Genomic DNA, 21,041 nt, shown 5'->3' with positions numbered 1-21,041 from the left:
TTAATAGTTACGTTTGCAGTAATGCAAAATTTAGACATTTACTCTTTGATCTAAGGGCATAAGCAAGTGAGGTTTATAGATACAGTGTTGTTTTAAGAGAAGTTCCTACCTTTATTATCGATTAAAAAAATATTTAGTGTTTGTTGCTGCCCTTTATCTAAGCATTCTTTATTGATACTCCTAAGATATACGTATATCAGCCAATACTCATTTATATGTGTCATTTAATATCAGAAACTAAGTCTTGATATATCAAGTGTTGCATATGAAATTGTGTATAAACAGTGAAGTGTACCAGAAATATTTTATTCACATAAGTAAACTGAACGTGTTTACATTACAATAAGCAAAGGACAAAATTTGTTCAAAAACTTTTATTTACTATAAAGACAAAAAACACCAAAATAGGTACAAATTATACTATATAAAATTGGTTCAATGGGGTAAAAACTTTTAATTAAAATATCTTGATATATTTAAAATAACAAAGGATACAATGAAGCCAAATTTCTTAACCCAGAGATTTCTGTAAAATTTGCTTGCACAGTAAGGTGCTAATAGAAGTTAGCCCTTAAGCCCTGGAAGTCTTAGGAATCAGTCACATAGCAAATATAATTTCATTGTGAAAGTGAACTTTGGTAGAAGAAACTCTATAGGACACCTGAGGTAGTAGAAACTGGAATAAACAGCAGTAGACGTTATTTACAACTTAAGTACCAAATAACATTAAGAACACAAAAAAATAATTACACAATACAATTTTCAGTCCAGCTTTGATCCAAAGAAAATAAGAATATTACATCACATCTGCATTTTAAAAACACCACAATTACCAGCAAGCTGAGGGAAACGCAAACAAACTCAAACAAATGCATTTGGACACCTAGAGGCAGTTTGAGTTTGAAATGTGGTAGGCATGGTGATCTACAAAGTAATACTGATTAGCTGAGGTTCATCAGTTTATACAGTTTACATTTCTGCCAGAAACAGTATTAATCTGACAACCGATCTTCCAGTACATGAATTGGCAAGAGTGCATCCTTTAAAGCTTGCACATAAGAAAGACTTGGAAACAATCTTATTAGAATGAGAAATTCTAAAGTGGTCAAAAAAAAAAAAGAGTCAAGTACAAAACAGTTAGAGCTACCAAACTTCACATTTCGGTATTATCTTTTTAACTCTTCAAAGTCTGCCAATCTTCTAAAACAAAGGAATGTAAAATTTTCAAAAGAAACACACTCACAACTAATGACACTGCTTTTTTTATTAGTATGAGCACTATCATTCCTGTAAACTTATCTTTAAGATGTTTTACTTCCAATTTGTATTGTACATTTTTAATGTACCATAGCTTATGTAGTTTGTCCTGAGTCTTTGAAACCAATTCTATTTCAGTCCAACAATCCAACTGGCTTCTGAAGAGTTAAAACATGAACAGTATTTTTTTTTCAAATGGATTAAACACAATCAGTATTTGATTTAAAAAGATCCCCCTCTTAAAAAAGCAAAAGAAAAGCTGCCATTTTCCTTCAGAATTACATGCATCAGAATCTAAAAACCTGCCTTTAAAATAATTTTAAAAACCTGTTTTTAAAAAACACACCTGCTAAAAAACACAAGTTTTGCACTACAGGTGAAGCTTTACTTCACATTTTACTTTATCTTGCTTTTCAAGTCCAACTTTGTTTCTTGTTAAAATAAATACCTTTCTTACGGTAATATTTTTAACATTTTCAAAGTAAATTATCACTAATGGCTACAGTAAATAGATGATGTACGGCAGAAGGAAAACAGCAGGTAAAACTTGTTATCAGTAGAGAATGTGACCTCAGTTTTGTTACACAAAGAATGAGATTTGCTCATAGTTGGCACCTGCTCCCACTGGAGCACAGGACAAAGTCTCCCATAAACTTTAATGGGAGCTGGGTTTGGGGCCTTTGCCACGAAACTTCTCTACACGATTTGCCAGAAAAAACTGCTATATGAGAAGAAGGCTCAACAACTTTTAGCATGATTCAGACTAAGTTGTTTTATGCAGAACAACCTTGGTTTTTCTGTTTTTTAAATAACCTGTGCTATCAGAGCCTTCAACACTGCCTTGTTGAAGGTGGCATTTTATTTTATTCCAGATTTCTAGCAAATCTGTTTTTAAAACTCTTGTGTCAGCAAGATGTTCCGTGACACAGCTTGCATCTTTTTCTAAAGACTATTTTGAAAGATCACCTTTCCCTGAAAGTTAAAAATACAATGAAAACAAACTTTAATTTCAAAAGAAATTACACAGCCAGCAGTAAATGCACAGTGAACCACAACTGCCTGCTCTTACTTTAAGGAAGGCAAAATATTTTTTTAAAGTATCCATCAATGTTTGGATTTGTTACTCAGAGAACTTTGTGTAATTAAAAGGGACAGATACAGAACTTCCTTTAAACCAGTGCTGAAAACTGACTAATTGCAGAATCCTCTGCTTACATCTACATGATGTGAAATGGAACAGTGATTGCTATATTAAAATAGGTCCTGAGCCCCTCAGCTGCTAATATTGCTGAAAAAGTGCTCCAAATAAAGTAAAAATCACTTATCTGCTAAATAATCATGCAGATTTAAGGAAAAATGCTTTTGTGTTCACATAGAGCCAGATGTTTGAAAAGGCACAGTTTTCAAATCTCTGCACAAGTTGTGAAATGTTGCATACTGATCTTAGGTAAAGATCTCGATTTGTCAATCACATACTTAGGTAGGGTCCTCCACTAGCCTTAAGTCCTTGATGTATCTATCATTAAGGCCAGCAGAATAATACAACTTGCTGTGCTTAACTGCACTGCAAGACAGTTACTGTATATTCAGTAGCATCTTCTTCAGTTTATCAGCCTTATACATAAGTAGCTACCATGTAGTACGGAAGACAGGGTGTTTCAGCAGCTCCCTTGATGGGGGTCTGTCCTGAGGTTGAAGTTCTAAACACCGAAGAGTCACATCTTTCAAGCCAGGAGACAGATGTGTAGGGATTGATGGAGCAGTAGTTGCACTAGCAATCTGAACAAAGGGAAGATAACTTTTTAGAAGTCAGTGATTCTTAAGCTCCCTCTCCTACCCCAAAAACCTTCCACAAGCTGATCATTTTCAGCTAACGAGTTATATTTATGAGCTTTTCTCCACTTAGCGTATTTCCCACTGCAGTTCGAAGATTACGTTAATGCTTCCATTTTATAAAATGGGTCTTAAGTTGCCCTTATACCTATTACCTTTCACGGTCTGCCTCTCTCTTTGTACTTTTCTCTGAATTTTCTTCTTATGGCAAGATTCTGCAGTGACCATCTGCTGAGCAGGCTGTAAGAAAAGCTCTTATGCCATACATACGGGTATTCTTTAGTCCACTACTTACTGTGACTGTTAACTGGCATAAGCCAACATGGAGATGTATTAAGCTGAGCGATATTATATTATGATATGTTAAGCTGGGTATGCTCTCTTGTGTTGTCTTTTCTGTATTTCTGCTACCACCCCAAATGGCAATCTCTCAGATAGATGCAGATGACTCCCAACCAAATTAATTTCGATTTTCTCTAGACCAAATTCAGCAGGATGATTGAGAACACTAGGGTGGCACCACCAGATTCACGCAGATGCAGAACCAAGACAATTACATCTCTTACCACAAGTGATTTGTACTTAATTAGAACATATTTGAATACTGCTGTGCTAGTTCTGTTTTGTGGAAACACTTTCTTCACTCATGCTAGTGAAAATGCTAATAATCACTTTCTTCACCTGCGGCAGTATTTTCTTCATTCATGCCTACAGTTCAACTAGACTTTTAGAATTAAATATACCTAATTGATTTTAGTAAGAAACATGAATGCCAGAATGGATGACCTAGAAAAGGGAGGGCAATATTCATATATAGCATGGCATAATGGTAAATATCTTTCAGCAAAACCTGCACATGGAACATGAGGTTTTTACCAAAGGAAATTCCCCACTATGAAATACGAATACACACATAAATGTTTTATGGTAGAAAAACTTACTTTGCTCCCGTACTTTACAGGATTGTAAGAAACAAGTTCAAATCCCAATCTTCTGTCTAGAGTCAAGATCAACTCTATTCCCAAATTTTTTTTTAGCCTATTACACTACGTATTTATATCTTAGAACAGAGCTTTCTTCTGCATATTATTGTGTTGGTAGCCTTTTTTTTTTTAACAAGCAAGTATGATTACGTTGGTATCAGTATTGATTTTGTACTAACAGCTCCAATATAAAGAAGAGCTATTGCAACAACCCCTACTACTTGTATACTTTTCTAAAATTCACATTGCTGTGTATGAAATTAGTCAGCGTCTTTTGTAGCATATTGGTAGCAACAAAATACCTCACCTTAAATATCAGAGCAAGGTGATTGGAGTGTTTCTCTGCATTCCAGGGAGGTTTAGCACAAGCCATTTCTATAACAACACAGCCAACGCTCCACACATCACAGCTCCTACCATATTGCTGACCTCTCAGAACCTGGACAGACAGACCAAAGCTCAGATTATCTGCTTCAAAGTCTCTTAACTCTAAGTAATTTAGATGGGGTGGTGCGGGGGGGAAATCGTCAACCAAGTGCATTCTGATTAACATTTCAGGTTGAGAGAGTGATCAGTGATGTAAATGCCATAAGATTTATACAGCTATAGAGAGCTAGTAAATAAAATGCCTGATCAAGAGGCAAAGCAAAGTACATTGTAATAGTTAGCTTTTGACCAAATGGTTATTTGGGCTTTAGTAACAATACTTATGATAGATGTATCTTGTAACAAACTACTTAAAACAACTTTGACAGCAAGAAAGAAATGTCATTATCACCATGTTGGAATAATTCCTATTCTTTAGAACAAGTACATTTAAAACATATTTGAAGCATTTACAGCAGTCTTCTGTTATTTGGCTGTATGAATTAACTTAAAGAGTTCAAACAAACTTTTTGAAGTAACTTCCAAAACTGGTTTCTTACCTCCGGTGCCATAAATGCAATAGTTCCCAACAACTGTCCCTGAAACTCCCCAGCACCAGTTCCTTTTGATGCCAACCTGGCTGCAGCTCCAAAATCAGCAATTCTTAATCTATGACCTGTGCTGTCAATTAGCAAATTGGCACCTGTCAACAGCATAATAAAAATACTGCTAGTTGGCTTTCTATTAAAGGCAAAAGGATGAACAGACATTCTTCCTCCCTCCATTTCAAAACTATAAATAGGTTGATGTTCCCCACCCCCAGTATCAAGGAAATCTAAAAGTCAAGGACAAAGTCTAATAATGTCACTTTTCTGTTATGCCTGAATGATACTGCACACAGCTTGAGGCTGTCCGAGAGATTTAGAGAAGCAATCACACTTCAAAAGTAGGACAAACACAGGATTCTGGAACAATGCCTGGACATGAAATAATGAAGGAAAATGGTGACCTAAAACCCTGGAGGTTTTCATTGCCTGCAACTCCCTGTGAAGTTTAAACTTATTTCATCCTTAAGCAACTTTGAGTTGTCTTGAAGAGAATTGCAGAGCAATTGAAAGTTTCCCTATTTTAAGAAGAAATATTAAAGACAAATATTTGCCATCACTATGTTGCTACTTATCTGGATATCTCTCCAGTTCATGGACAGCTATAGTGACATTAAAGCAGTAAGACTGGTATTTCCCAATAAAGTCCACATTTTGCTCAAACACAGTACAACTGTATTTATGTTCAATTAGGATGAAGGAAGAAAACTCATCACAATATTCCTATACATTAGAAATCTGACCTCTTTATCTTGGCTTGTTCACAGATTTTACTAACATTTCAGTGTAAACATTTACGTTAACTAGCAATCTTTAAAGCCATATGGCAACTTCATATTTTATTTGAACAAATTGAGAAAACCAATTTTTCTAAACTATTGGCACAGGTAGCAAACATCCCCAAGCATGCTATGAACATTCTGATTAATTTCAGTAATTAAAGGTTCTTAAGAATGATCAGACAAACCCAATAGAAATACCACTTTTGAGATGGTATCTGAGAGAAGCAATAAGTCTCAAGCCAAAATAGATGCTGCTTTCTGAATATTCTTTTTTAAAAGACATTCTAAGTAATTCTCACCTTTAACATCTCTGTGGATTATCTGATTCTCGTGGAGGTAAGAAAGGCCACGTAACAGTTGTTCTGTGTAATTAATAATAACCGATTCTTTGAAGGCTCCGTATTTACTTAACAAATGAGCAACTGAACCCCCTAGAAGATTAAAGAAATATATTTTAATCAACACTTATATTTTGTATTAGTAGAATGCAGCACTGCCTCCTAAAATTGGAACTTAGTATTGGTATTCCTAATTTATAATTAGATTTCTCCCCCAAAAAAAACATTAAAAAGTTTCATAGGCAAAAAGTAATATACTTTCTACATGTAACTGTACACATTAAAGACTTAAGTCTTCATGCTTCCTGGTAATTTTACACTTCTTTAAAAGAACGTACAAATCCCTTAGTGTACAAAGTACTGTTGCTGATAAAAAACTACACATATTTATCCACATTTTGCATTAATGTTTAAGCAGCAGAACACTAGCTTTCTTTGGGGCAATAGATATGCGCAGCCTCCAGTAAGCATTCCCTCTGAGGACCTTAATTTACTTTTGTTACCATCCAAGTAACAATATATAGAAGTAAGTAGACAAGCAAGGAAAAGCAGCATCTTTCTCTATTTTCCAAATTTGGTAAATAGATCCTCAAGATTTTAGATTTCCATTGTGCCTCTCAAAGTATTCTAATATAACTTGGGCATGAATGAGGTACAGACAATTCCTGATTTTTCATTATCTAAATATTATTATTTCAGAAAAATTATACTTAAACTTCCTTAGTTTTGAGAAAATATTTTCTGCACTACTGCTTGTAATAACACATACTTGGGCCTTGCTTGTTAGCACTCTGGTATTGCTAAGTGGTTTCTGCCAAAGAACGTAAGTTAAGGTGCAATGCTTTCTTTTATAACAAATAAGGATGTATAAAACACCAAATCTAGTCTTGGTAACTGAACGGCAACAACATACAATCACATTCATAAAATTAACCAAGCTCCTTCTTAAAAAAAGCATATAGACTTTCTTGTCCCTGCTCTGTACAATAATGAAAAGATTTCACTATTTGTTACTAAATTACCACTAAATGTATTTAAGATTTGAACATGTTTTTCCCGAAGCATCCTGCTTACTACCCATTATTAGAAATTTACTTTAAGTTCTTAAATGCCTTTGCATATCACCTCACAGAATTTTTATGAAAATGCTTGGGACAAAAACATGTGACAGGTATTCCAAACTTTCTAGCAAAGTAATTTTTAATAATAACTTAAAGTTACACAGCTACACTGAAAATACAAAAGTTTGATGTATTTCCAACTGAAGTGCCTGTCTCTCAAAGTTTCTAACTCCTCGTTTAGATTCAGAAATTGAGGAAAAAGTAGTAGAGTTTTTGTTCAGGGCTTCTAACTGCTTTAACCGTATGGCAGATTAGGTATGGAAAATTCCAAATCAAAAAAAAGGATGCACCAGTAAGAATATTACTACGACCACTTAAACTGTTCTGTAAGTAGACCTTTAAACTGGTTACCAACAGCAATGAAAATACAAATTTGCAAACCGAAGTGATGCAAAATGCAGTATGAAACTACACAGTTCAAAACTCATTTTCATTTTCTTTGGCATAGTAGTTGTTTACCTGCCATCCATTCAATAAAGAGGTTATAGTTGCTCTTCTCACATGTAGCACCCAACATTCGAATAATGTTAGGATGGTTCAGATGACTCATCATCCTTATTTCTTCTCTCAGTGCTTCAACTACCTCTTCTTGCTCAGATGATGTGTTCCTGACATATGTTACCTGTTTCGAAATATGGTATTCAGACTTACCTTACATAATTACCAGTCCTGTGACCCCCCCCTTCAGTACAGCAGCAGGAATGGATGGTTTTCCATCCCTTTTCACCATCTGGAAACAGCAAGTATTCTTTTATCTCAAGCCCCTTCAGCTGAGAATGTATCTCCATGTGAGACAGTCATAGAAAATTAAGAGTGATCTTCTGGGGAAATACCAACAAAAATCTCTCCAAGTATGGAGTGGGGAAACTTCCCTCTTCACTCTCCTCTGCTTAAACTAAGAATTATTTTTTTTTTTCTTCCAGATTTTGAAGAAAAGGAAGCAAGGTAATGCCTGAAATGGGATTCTGACAGTGTTGTTATTTTTAAGATTTTTAGCAGTGTAACAATACTATCTGTTTCATAACTAAACCTCTTATCCCAGAAATGAGAGGGGGAGGAAGCAGATCAGAAGTCCTGTAATGGAACCCCAGCTCTGATCCATACTAAATCTGAAATAATGGTATGCTGCAAAGAATTTCCCCTGGGCATCAGAATCATCATCATCATCTCTCCACGAGAAGCCTCTAGGACTACATGGACAGTCCTACTCTTTCATAAGCAAGAGTTTCAAAGGAGGAACAGCTGATGACAGATATTCTTTCCCTGATTAAATGTTTTGAAATTGCTCAATTCCATAGGTATAAGTTCAATCTAGAATTAATAAGAAAATGTTAGGACTAAGATTCCCTCTGTGTTGGTATCACTGATTCAGACCTAGGGCACTGCCGTGGTTTAACCTCAGCCGGCAACTGAGCACCACACAGCCGCTCACTCACTCTCCCTCCAACCGTGGTGGGATGGGGGAAAGAATTGGAAAATAGAAGTGAGAAAACTCGTGGGTTGAGATAAAAACAGTTTAATAATTGAAATATAATAATAATAATCATCAAAGCAAGTGATGGATGATGCAATTGCTCACCACCCACCAACCGATGCCCAGCCAGTCCCCGAGCAGCGGCCCCCCGCCCCGGCCAGTTTTCCCCCAGTTTATGTACATGACGTCACATGGTATGGAATGTCCCTTTGGCCAGTTGGGGTCAGCTGTCCTGGCTGTGCCCCCTCCCAGCTTCTTGTGCACCTCCAGCCTTCTCAGTCAGTAGGGCATGGGAGGCTGAAAAGTCCTTGACTAGTGTAAGCACTACTTAGCAACAACTAAAACATCGGCGTGTTATCAACATTGTTCTCATCCTAAATCCAAAACACAGCACTGTACCAGCTACTAGGAAGAAAATTAACTCTACCCCAGCCAAAACCAGGACAGGCATCTTAAGTGTGAAAGATTTACTCACATCTAGAACATTCAAAAATCTTGAATGCATTTGGGCCTCTTTTCTCAGTCACTCTTCTGTTGTGTATTAATTTAAATAGTAAAAATACTTGCCTCAAAGTTGGCTGTTGGATCAGAGGAAACAAGCATTAAACTACATTTCCTCCGCTTAAACTGTTTTAGGGAAAAAAAAAAATCTTAACAAGTAAGGGGAAACTACTTTTAATAGCTACCTTGCAAATAGGGCATTACTTTGAAATCAAGACATCTGAGCTCCATTCCTAACTCTGTCTCTGATTTATGAACTTGGTAAATGTAAAAATGCGTTTGAAGAACTATGCAAGGAAATGGGCATATAAAAGAATTACAGTATTTTTGTCATTTTAAGGAGAAGTGAAAAAACCTGAAAATACTGTGTTAATACCATGCACATAAAGACTTTATTATGTATTATGTGAGACCACATGACAGGGAGCAGAGGAAGCAAGGAACATGAGAAGTCTGTAGGAGCAGAGAGCTTTTATATTTAATATTCCAAAGAAATATTGAAGAACAAGCACAATATATTCCATAAAGTGAAGTATTTGAAGTATTTACCTGTTTTACAGCCATTAATGTCCCCGTTCCTACATCTTGAGCTTGGTAACAGGAAGAGAAAGCTCCAAGACCAATTTGCTGACCTTTAAGCCATTCTGCATCTTCTCTGTAATGGTGTTTTGCTTTGGTATGTCCAGGCAGGGTTTCTGGTGTCTGCAAATTAAATTCCAAATCAATTCCATGTTTACTAGCATGCATCTAAAATGTAGACATTCTGGAAGGTTATGAAATATCCAGGTTTATATGCCTCTCCTCTCCCTTACAGTTCTTTGTACTGCAGGTTATACATGTTTCAGCTGAGACCAGAACACCAGTGTATTCCATAATCCACATACTCCTACTGTATGTAAGAACAGAGAGCCTCCTCTACATTACTACCGGAGGTGAAAGGCAAGATTTAAGGACACAAATAAGAGCAAGACTTTTTTTCTAGATTCCTGATCTCATGTCTAGTTAAGGTTTTAGTTAGCACCTATAGTAAACACAACCAAAGTCATGTTGTTTTCTACTTAATTTATTTCTCCCATTTTATGCTTCACATGTTGTTACCTCATGCAAAGGATCACAAATACCCCTTTCTCTATTCTTATTTCTGGTGCTTTTGTCTATTTGCCAACAAATATCTTTTTTCTGACTTCTAAAGTATCTCTCATCTTCTCTCTCAAGATGCGCTGACAAGAAGATCTCTTCCAACTCTGCCTTTGCTTTCAGAAACTAGTTTGGTTTTGTACAATTGCCTTCAAAGTAAATCAGCATTAAGACTCAGTACAGTTCTACTCCTGCTTAAAAACTTTGTTCTCATTTCCTGGTTTCCTCACTTTTACACTTCCTCCTTTGCCATTTTAAAAGTTGGTACATGGCATGATGTTTCTCTTCCAAATACCTCCTCTAAACTTGTTAATAACCATGGAAGGATTTGGTTAGCACCCTCAACTGGCAGACTGTTTATACCCCAACTCCTAGGAGAGGGTATTGAGTACCTCTGTGTTTTATGTAACATTGGAAATATAACAGCACTGCTTTATAAATTCAGTGAACCTCAATTGACACTTATGCTAAATTCCCATAAGTATACTTACATCCTGCTGAATGATTATGATATCTTCACCGTTTTCGACCTGTAGTTGGGGAATTATTGGCAGGGCATCTTGAGACGCTGACATTGCCATAGCAATAGCTAAAGCTTCCTCCTCTTCAGCTTCCATCTTTTCCTTGCATTTTTGATTATGATTTACATCATCTTTGTAAGTATCATCATTTTCTGCCCGCTCAGGAGAAAGAACTGCAACTTCAGACTTGAATGTAACTGTGCCATCACTTGTTGGCATGGAGGCCTCAAGTAGGTCCTCAATACTGGAATTGAGCTCTGCATTAACATCCAATCGACATTTTTCATCTACTGGTGTGAACACTGTCTCTTCACTTGGTATAACTGCACTGCTACTACTACTACTATTGCCATCACACTGTGAAATATCATTCAGGTCAAGTGTCATACTGTTTTTTAAGGTTTCTCCCTGCTTGTTCACATCACTTGGAGCAGGTCGTGATGGCTTTGGCCTGTGTATGTGACTGGATGGCAATGGCCTGGCTTGGGTAAAAACCGGAGAAAGTTTCTCTGGTTCTTTATTTTCAGAACAGTTTCTCTGAAACTGGAGAGAAAGTTTCCGCCGTGTTTGAGGAGAAGGTGAGGGAATTTTGCAGGGAACAAATCCCTGAGGTCTGAGTTTAGAGACATCTGTTACAGTGCCAGCTGGTACAGATGGGTTTGAAGGAGACAGAAGCGTTGGGAATAGTGACTGGGAATGACTGGATGAGGGAGAAGAGTTCAAACACTGACTGTGGGGTTTTCCTTTTGTTTGAATGGTTGGCTTTGGTTGCTCAGTGGTTACTGATGAAACAGGAAGTCCCACAGCAAGGCCAGCCAGCGTCTCAGAAATGTCCTCTGGACTGGCACTCAGTTTTTTATCACTTAAACCTTTCCGACTTTTCCCTGATAACTGGACAGTATTGTTAGGAGTATTACTTTCTGTAGCTTCTGGAGAGTTATCTGGTACAGGTAGCTGCAAAAAGTCTTCATGTCGACATTCCCCAGAGTGCATTTCTTCCATGCCTAGCTGGATGGCTTCTGCAATTTCCATTTCATCTGCTATTGCCATCAGACGTCGACGCATCCTTACATAATGAGTTGAGCTTGTCACACTCAACATTTCTAACAGCTTTACAAAAACATGAGGCACTCTTGCCACCATTCTTGCTGCACTCAAAAATACTCTCCGTGATAGTTTACCAACCATTGAGTGGGAATTGTCAATTGACTGCAAGGCGAAAGTTAAGAGGGAGAGAAGTTTCTTATACCTAAAAAAAGAAAAGAGGTGTTTTATACACTGATATCAGTGTATAAATATCAGTTATTTGCTCTAGTTAACTAATGCCAAGAAAGCCATTTCAAGATAATGTATTTAGCTGTCAGTTCTGCAGTAGAATTATTGCTGCACTGGTGCTTCAAAATTGATTCACGGGTCAGAAGTTTTAAAAAAGGCAACCATTTACTCCATAAAGTAAGTGCACTTTTGCATATAAATATATACTATTTGTTTACAGGAATTAGAACAACTATTTTTTTGAAGAAATCACCAACAACATATTCAACTATGAAGAGTAATAGTCACATAGCAAAAGTGAGTACCTGTCTACTATGGTATCAGCCTGTAAAACATCTCCACAGACAATGTGGGGATAAAATTCACCAGGAAATTCCAACAGAAGTCTGTCTATTAGACAAAGTCGCCCCAGTAGCGCTTGCCAGTTGCTAGATTCAGTTTGGGTTCCAAGAATACAATTTAAGACATAATCAACACCACCAATACCAATGGACCCTATAAAAAAAGTTGATAAAAATAAGAATTAGATATGTTCACAATCTACATTCTGATCAAAATAAAGATCAGAACTGTATCATACAGAAATGCACGTTCTGTGCCCAAATTAACCCCCTCCCAAACTGCTGAGAGAAATATCGTTCTCTTTGCCATGCTGATATTGGATAAATCCTGCATTAAATTTAAAATGCTTCAGTATATTTGCTTGTAATTATAATTCAATTCTATATGAAGAGCTATTATTACCAGATTTAAGTATTTCTCTCCCAACTGCCAGCTCGCCTGCTTGGCCTTTACACATCTCCAATAGCGTTGAGACTGAAAGTTGACTTGTTCGACTATAAGAAATTAAAACAAAAAAAATAACTCTTTTAGCAGATGCTTTCAAGGAAAAACATTCTAATCATTATATTTCAATAATCATTAGCTTGGACTTGTGCGTGGAAAACAATTTCACATCACTTTATTCCAATACATTTCTATAATCCTCTATCTGTAAGCTACCAATAGTTGTGACAATTTTACAAGGATACTTCCAGAAATGTAATGTCTATCACTAATAAATAAACAAAAACCCAAATAGGACCTCATCCTCTTGAAAAACAGGCCAAATCCAGGAATCCAGCAACACAAGGAACAGCTCTATTTCACTTATTCCTTTAACTTTAGATATCCTATTGCTCGACTATTGCTGGGGCATCTCCAGCTGCAGTTTCAGAAGAAATGCTGCTTAGGAACTAAACCTAAAAGAGACAAAAGAGTCAAGCTGGTGGACTTCTGCATCTAGCTTACAGTACAGGTGAAGAAATGGTTGGTCTGGCAGAACAAACGGGGTAGCTTGGGACAGGAAGACAAGGCCTACTCAAGCCAGAAATGCCAAGGGCTTTCACTCAGAATAGCTATCTCCTAACATTACACTGACTGTAAAATAAAAAGCAGAAGCATTATGTTAACACTTCATGTCACAGATGTACAACAGCTTCCGTTGAAGTAGGAAACATACATGATTGGTACTTGCTGACTGCTTAAAAGGTGAGTCATGAGAATTAGACCAAAGCAATAATATCAACTGAGATGGAGGGGATGGTTGATGACTGCACCTAACATCTTCCTTTATTTTAAGGGGGGGAAAAAAGGCCTTATGAAAGCAAAGTATCATTTAAGATCTGAAAGTGTTGGAAAAATACAACCAGGTGCTTTCAAAACCTACACCTTTCAAGCCAGAAGTTTGTTGGTAGCAATTAGACTTTAACAAAAACATGATATATTCATACTTATGATCCACACATTTTATTTCACCATCAACTATAAATGGCCTCCTAGTTCCACATAAATAGCAACAAATGAAGCTTCAAGACATTTCAGTAACAATCCAAAATGAATTTGAAGTTCATGAGACAGTATACCTGTTGGCATCTGCACATTTAACTAATATCGTCTCTACAACTGGCTTGAGAAGTCGCTGTAGTTTAGTCCTCTCTGCCAAAGTATGACAGGGAGTATATACCAGCATGGCTCTTAAAGTTTTCTAAGAGAAAGGAAAAAAGCAATACATATGAAATCAAATTAGCAACACAATTCATTTTTTTAGAGAGTTGTAAATAGTTTTATATAAATTGCATTTAAAATATCAGTGAAATGCCTACATGATAAATAGCTTACTACATATTCACTGTTAGAATTAGTCATGTATTCCTTGAGATTGGAAAGAACCTAGTCATACAAGTACTGTTAATACTTAGCACTGTAGCAAGCATTTCCTTATGGTTGGCCAGTGGAGTCATGCCATTTCACTCTTGCTGAGGATTTTGTTCATCCCACTTTCAGATGATGGTTAAAAGTTAAGTCATCAGTAGTGCTCAACAACAATTACTAGGATTCCTGACTTTATATATATCCTCCCTTTCCCTCCCCTTCAAAAATAAAATAACTTCAAAATTAATAAAATACGATGAGTAAACAACTACTTACTAAAGCAGCAACATACACTTTGTAGACAGGGTCGGCACAGACCATGGACAGCACACTGCAGCAAGATTCCACCACTACATCTCCTGAGATACTGGTCTGAGATGACCCACTAGCTGCTCCCAGAGCTCCAGCACTTGTGTTGTTTCCATTGCTACTTCCAGAATTTCCAGTGCTTTCACCATTAGCCAGTAATAAAGCACCGCTAACATCATGGGAAAGACGCCTAAGTGCCATCTCTCGTATATTCCAGTTTCGAGAAAACAAGCAGCCAACTAACTCCATTCCAAATACCTGCCAAGGAAAAAGCAACATTACAGTAGTCAAACTGAACAATACTGAAACTTAAGTACCTAAGAAGAGCCATCAAAAAGAGCAAAGAAGTGTTTCTGATAAAAAATCACCTTAAGTCTGACAGCAAAAATGTGTCAGAAGGTACAGTGTCTTAAAAAAGGATTCTGTGATAGAAATGAAACGTCATAAATGATGAGTCATTGGTTCTCCAAAAACTCTGTTAAGAGAAGTGGGAGGACGACTGTATGGATGGTTTCGTTCCCTCTAAATTTTAATTATTCAGTATGGAGTTTGTTTCTAGACATTGATATAAACAAACCTGAAACCAAGGTCCAGCTATACCAGATAAAAATTACAGCAGAAATATAGGCAATACAAGTTCTCCCACTTTTAAGTGTGTGACCCCTGCTCAGTTGAACCCACCTCTAGACTCTAGAGGTTGTTTAGGTCATTCAGCTCCTGCAACACAACTTGGGTAACAGTAAGTGCCCACTTTGTATTTATGTGACACTTGCACAACCAAAACTAGAGTTAAGACTACTACATTTTATTACATGGACCTTTAATATGAGGTCTGAGATGAAGTCCAAAACTGAAACCCCAGCTAAAACAAGACTGGAAAACCTTCTCTTCTGATGCAAATTAAATATAGTTCTTTCCAATAATAATCAAAGCTGATGGGATTCAGAATAAATTTTTGAATTGTTGATCTGACAAATCTAGCAAAACAGTTCAAAATCAGTTTTTACATTTGAAGCTTCTTTTACAAAGTAAAGTTACCTGAATCCATGGCTCAGCTAAATCTTTATAGGCAGAAGGGATCTGCTGGACCCCATAATGAGTAAGGTTAAAATTGCTATCTTGGGCTCTTCTCTGTGATCCAGCTGTAGATTGCTGCTGAGTTTGTTGCTGAACCACACGGAGAACAGAAGAATCTGCAGGGCTTGGCAATTCATGACTACAGATTAACAACAAATAATGTGGATTAACAAATGAAACATTTACTGAAGTAAATACTTCAGCATATTTAGGAACATCAACTAAGGATCCAGAAACAGAGTTTGTTATGCACACACTGAATCCTTACCTATAGAAATCATGAGATCTCCATTTAGATCTACAAAGAGGACAGATAAGTGGCTCTCTGTTTCTTCTGCATTCTTCTGCCCCTGGAACACAGCAACAGGATAATACATACTTAAGTTTTACAGTGCATAAAACCAGAAGATGCCATTACTATTTCTAAGTTTTACTGAAGAATGCTAGTTTCAGGATAAATGCTTCTGAACTGAGCCATTTGCAGCAGCCTGATAAATATGAGCATTTAAACATTTTTTGCATGCAGAAATGCTTCAGTTTAGCTCTACAATTAATATTAAAAGTTATGAACTGATATGCAGTTCCTTTTGTACCTCAAACATAGGCAATGCTTTTTCAGAAGTATTAAAATATGGGAGATGGAATTTTATTTGTTAAAGCAAACTTTAACTATTTATATACTTTATTTAGTGTAGTATGTAAGCATACTCTGTAATTCACTATATAATCCTAGCTGATAGTAGATGACTTTCATGCATTCTAATGACAAGTCACAGGGGGCTAAAAGTCTGTTCCTAACCTTGCTCTAATTGGACATAATCTTTTCACTCAGGTAAAAGAGGCTCAAACCTCTAGCCCTGCAGTTAACTTCTTTCTCAAAGCATCAAATTACAAACTTGATTTGTGAAGAACTAATAAAATAAAGCATATCAATAGTACTCAAATGATACCAAACTCTCACAAAGAGGTACCAGTCATCACTTCAGAGCAGGTTTGTTTTTTTACTTTTAAAACAAACAAAAAACGCAACAAAGCCCCACTAAGTTATAACACTTTTGCATATTTAGAGTCACCAGAACCTAACTAGACAAAGTTGATAACGTACAAATTGACATGCAGTGGTGGTGTAATTTGTTCCTGCAGCCATCTTCACACACAGTTAGGCTCTCTTCATCCAGCATGCCTAACAAACAAATGGGGCACATCTGTTCTTCTTCATCCTTCATACTATAAAAATAGATTTGTGATTGTAGAAGCAGCACATCAGAATTCAGAAATGGCTTTAACAGTGAAAAAAGATGAAGTTCCAGTTTGGAACAGTCACTTCTGAGTAACTATAAGCTATTCATTAATCATTCTCCTAAACCTCCATCTGAATAAGCAACCAAATTTTTAGAAGCACTGAATACAGACACCACTTTGTTGAAATGAAAGGGAAAGTCACAAAACGCATGACATCTTTTCAAACTAGGTCAGATACCAATTAGAGATTGAAAGGCCCAGCCTTAGGCACTTACATTTTTTTTTTCCACTAAGGCTTCTTTAAACAAACCAACCTTCGCTTTTTTACTTATCATTTGGTTTTGAAAAACTAAGAAACTTTTGTATTTTGAAAGCTACCCACATTTTTTTCCATCACACTCCTTTCAGAGTATTGAGTCACAAGGTAGTCTTTAGCCCATTACAGGAAACTGTAAATACTACTTGATGAACTTATGTAAAACTCAAAAAATTAACAGAAGATAACAGCCACTCAAGAATTTTCTGCCACTAACAGAAACAGATGCAATAGATTCACATGAACACCAACATACCTACATGTCACATGTAAATTTTTAATAAAAATTTCCCTGTTTTACATGTTGCTTCCATTTTATTTACCCCCACCTTAATTTTTAAATGGATATAACCAGAGATTTTGCCAGAAAAATTATTCTGAACTTTAACAACACATCGTGAAAAACACAGATTTTAATCTTCTGTAATATTGTTTAAATGTGCAAAACTCTTTACTATTCATAGCAAAAATTTAAGTTATAGTTGGTGAGTGTCTAAAAGCTTGCAGGAACCCTATGTTTGTTCACCAACAAGATATTTTAAAAATAAAATTAATTTGTATATACATTATTTCTATACACATACATTAACTTCTATTTCCTTGCAAATGGTTGACACTATCTTTTTTCCTTGAAAAATCCATTAAAATAAACTTTTATCTCAAATGAATCTGATGCTCAGTGTTCTCCAGTACTTATATCATGCAAGATTAGAGTTGCACAAAACAGCAGCTTATCTCATTGAACCAGTAATGCTAGGAACTAATCATCAGGTGTACTGGCAAACAAATGAAAAATCTTTCATCCTGTAAAAAAATGAAAACTAATGCACTGAAGTTCACAAACCAGTGAAGCCAATTCTATTAAAAAAAAAATTTCCTACACAGGTTTCTACATTAAAAGAACTAGCTTGCCAGATAAGTAGTTCCAGAGTAGATTACGTATTTAACTACTTTGTTTATGCAATTTATTTACAGTGACGCCAAAAAAAAATCAAAGAATCAAACATCGCTTAAAATTGATAAATAAGGCATTGTTTAATATTGTAAACTATAAAAATCATAATAGTTTAATAGCTCCCTTAAAATAATTTAATCACACATTTTACATGAAGCGTTTTTTTAAATATATGCTTATTTTTTTTTATCTTTTTTATATATATGTTTACACAAACAGAGTGCATTTACCCCAAAATTTTTCAGTATATTGTCATAGGCACAAGCATTTCTCCAAAGTAGGACAAGAGAAAAAGAAAAATCATGTTTCTTCATTTGTCAACATTTGCACAAGTGCTGCATTTGAACAAATGCGCACAAATAGGTTTCCAAAGTTAGTATGTGCTTCAGTCTTGCACTTAGATTTCAAAAGTTTGTTTCCCAAATTCATAAAGGGTCAGAAAAATTCTCTTCACAACTCTACTTAACATTTTTCAAACAGAAGTTATAAAGCAAATATGCCCACTTGGTACCACTGTGACTAATGTATGCTTGACTTGATCATTTGCAAATACAGAGACTTAACATGGCTTGAAATGAAAGCAGCTTTGAACAAAAAGAATGTAGGTGATTCTAAGCCTCCCAAATTACAAGAAAACTACAGAATAAAGATTTTAATTTCTTTAGAAAAATACTAACCTGTTTTCTGAACTAGATGTAGAAGTACTAGATGATGACAATGTATGAGAATTTGACATGCGTGAGACAAACTTCTGGATGGTGTTACGAGATGGAGCTTTGATCCTCGAGCTACGCCTACTGTGATATTTCTGGAACAAACTCTCAACCTAACATCAGAAAAAGACAGCAACAGTAGTATTTATGCTATGGATAGCTTGTAATTAAAAGTAATATTACTGAAGCTTAACTACTGCTAAAAAAAAGACCTATTCACCATCATGATAACGCATTAGCAGTAGCAGCAGCAGGAATTTCGGAAGTCTTACTAATAAACAGATCACAAGAAACACTTTACAACAAAAACTTATTTGCTTATTAAAAGTAACAGCTTTAAGTATGCCACAATTACTTCTGAAGACCTTCGTTCTGTTTACCTTTCAGCTAATCAATGAGACATATACACAAATTTGAGTAGAAAATCCAAGATTTGAATCACTCACTAAACTACAGCTCTCTACTATTCTTTTAGTTGTCTTCTATTTGCAGCTTATTTTTTTCTACTTACAGAGCTCTTGAGACTGAATTAAAGATATAATTAAAAACATATATTCTTGTTGCTTTTCAAAGCAACTGTTTTCAGCATTTTTAAGATAATGTCCTAAAGACTTTTACCTGGAGTGTATTTTAGATCTGATATTAAAGCTATTAGAAATCGATTACCTCAAAGTTCTTCAGTGTCTTTCTCCAGAGCATTGGGTCTGAGGGTTCAAGCTGGAACACCCGCAGCATAACAAACAGCAGATGAATACAAAACGTTCCACGGCCACAGCTACAAGTCTGCAAAGAAAAGTATATGCTAAGGCACTACTGAATTGATAATTACATAGGTAATTTTTCTACATTTAAGTGCATCATAGAACATCTACTACTTCCCACACACACACACACCGAAAAAACCCCAGTAGTTCATGCAAAGTACTTCATATATAGGCGTAAATATCTTCCTACATGGCCTTACAGAAAATGTGAATTCCCAAAATATTATTCAGGTATACATATATAAAAGCAGAAAATTATTACACCAGTTTTCAACTGACTTTTTTCCCATTTTTAATTTTTTTTAAAATCAACTGAAGCTATTGCTACACTTCATACTAGAAGGAATTTATGCATATAATCATTGTATATCCATAACATGACACCAAACTTAAATGAGATGCTTCTGTTTACTCAAAAACCTAGATGTTCCCCAATGTAGCATCACATCAGTACTATGAAAGTCTATGAAAAGGACCTCACTATGGGTATTAACGAAATTATCACACCACTAAAGGAATTATGTCATGTGCTTGCCATTTGTATATATCCCATGAATAGAGGAAATAAAGTGTTTCAGAGTGAGAAACTAGGAAAATGAAGTGGCCAAATTTTAGCCAAAAATACTTAAGATACATCATTCGGAGACACTTCTAGGAATGAGAAATAGACAGGACAATAGTAATTACTTCCAAACTAGAGTCTTTTTTTTAAAAAAAAAAAGAGAAACTTTAGACAAAACTAATATACTTGCTACGTGTTTGACAAAATACAAGCTGATCATTATATTACATGAGCACAGATTACAACCTTTAAACATTACTTTATAGAACCGTTATCATGGGTAGGCGAGTACCTTGATCTAATTTGGTTTTGAACAGTTTTCCAAGATTATCTATAAATTAATAAAAGCTACAGACAACACAAAAACGTTCTCTACCTGAGGCCCAATAAACACTCTGTATTTATTATCAGGGCTGTCTCCTCCAATTAAGAAAGAGTTGGGTCCTATCTGCTGCAGCAAGTACAGCCTGGCTCGCATAACTTTGTTGACACGACGATTTGTTTCCTCAGGGCTGTATGGAGAGAAGCCATCTGGAGATGGGGCTCGTCGAGGTGGTGTTATTCGTCCACTCTGAAACTACATAAGTGGTTCCATCAAAAGCATTTCCAGGACAATAGTAAGTTTAATTAAGTGTTGGGTTTTTTGGTTCCCCCCCCCCCCAAATGACATAGAATACGAGAGTGGCCAAAATCTGAAACTACTACAACCTACTTAGA

At 35.9% G+C, this 21,041-nt stretch overlaps 1 protein-coding gene across 4 annotated transcripts in view; it reads right to left on the bottom strand.

Annotated features, from left to right (window-relative positions):
- Positions 1-359: 359 nt before the first annotated feature.
- MAP3K1 (mitogen-activated protein kinase kinase kinase 1) overlaps positions 360-21,041 on the bottom strand; it is a 62,450-nt gene continuing 41,768 nt past the window's right edge. For 3 of the 4 annotated variants that reach the window (XM_076361932.1, XM_076361930.1, XM_076361929.1), the window contains exons 4-20: positions 20,701-20,901; positions 19,665-19,781; positions 18,963-19,111; positions 16,878-16,999; positions 16,041-16,122; positions 15,734-15,911; positions 14,663-14,953; positions 14,098-14,219; positions 12,938-13,029; positions 12,499-12,688; positions 10,889-12,167; positions 9,810-9,962; positions 7,745-7,907; positions 6,126-6,257; positions 5,000-5,142; positions 4,381-4,512; positions 360-3,036 (exon numbers count right to left, since the gene is read on the bottom strand). In XM_076361932.1, the coding sequence (XP_076218047.1) occupies positions 2,887-3,036; positions 4,381-4,512; positions 5,000-5,142; positions 6,126-6,257; positions 7,745-7,907; positions 9,810-9,962; positions 10,889-12,167; positions 12,499-12,688; positions 12,938-13,029; positions 14,098-14,219; positions 14,663-14,953; positions 15,734-15,911; positions 16,041-16,122; positions 16,878-16,999; positions 18,963-19,111; positions 19,665-19,781; positions 20,701-20,901 (3,696 nt within the window). In that variant the 3' untranslated portion in view covers positions 360-2,886. The remainder of the gene's footprint in view (positions 3,037-4,380; positions 4,513-4,999; positions 5,143-6,125; positions 6,258-7,744; positions 7,908-9,809; positions 9,963-10,888; positions 12,168-12,498; positions 12,689-12,937; positions 13,030-14,097; positions 14,220-14,662; positions 14,954-15,733; positions 15,912-16,040; positions 16,123-16,877; positions 17,000-18,962; positions 19,112-19,664; positions 19,782-20,700; positions 20,902-21,041) is intronic. The other variant, XM_076361928.1, reaches the window with a different exon arrangement.

Source organism: Aptenodytes patagonicus, chromosome Z (assembly GCF_965638725.1).
Source record: "Aptenodytes patagonicus chromosome Z, bAptPat1.pri.cur, whole genome shotgun sequence".
In the NCBI taxonomy this organism is placed as follows: Eukaryota; Metazoa; Chordata; class Aves; order Sphenisciformes; family Spheniscidae; genus Aptenodytes; species Aptenodytes patagonicus.
The sequence above is the reverse complement of the archived record's forward strand: the minus strand, read 5'-3'. Positions and strand labels throughout refer to the sequence as shown.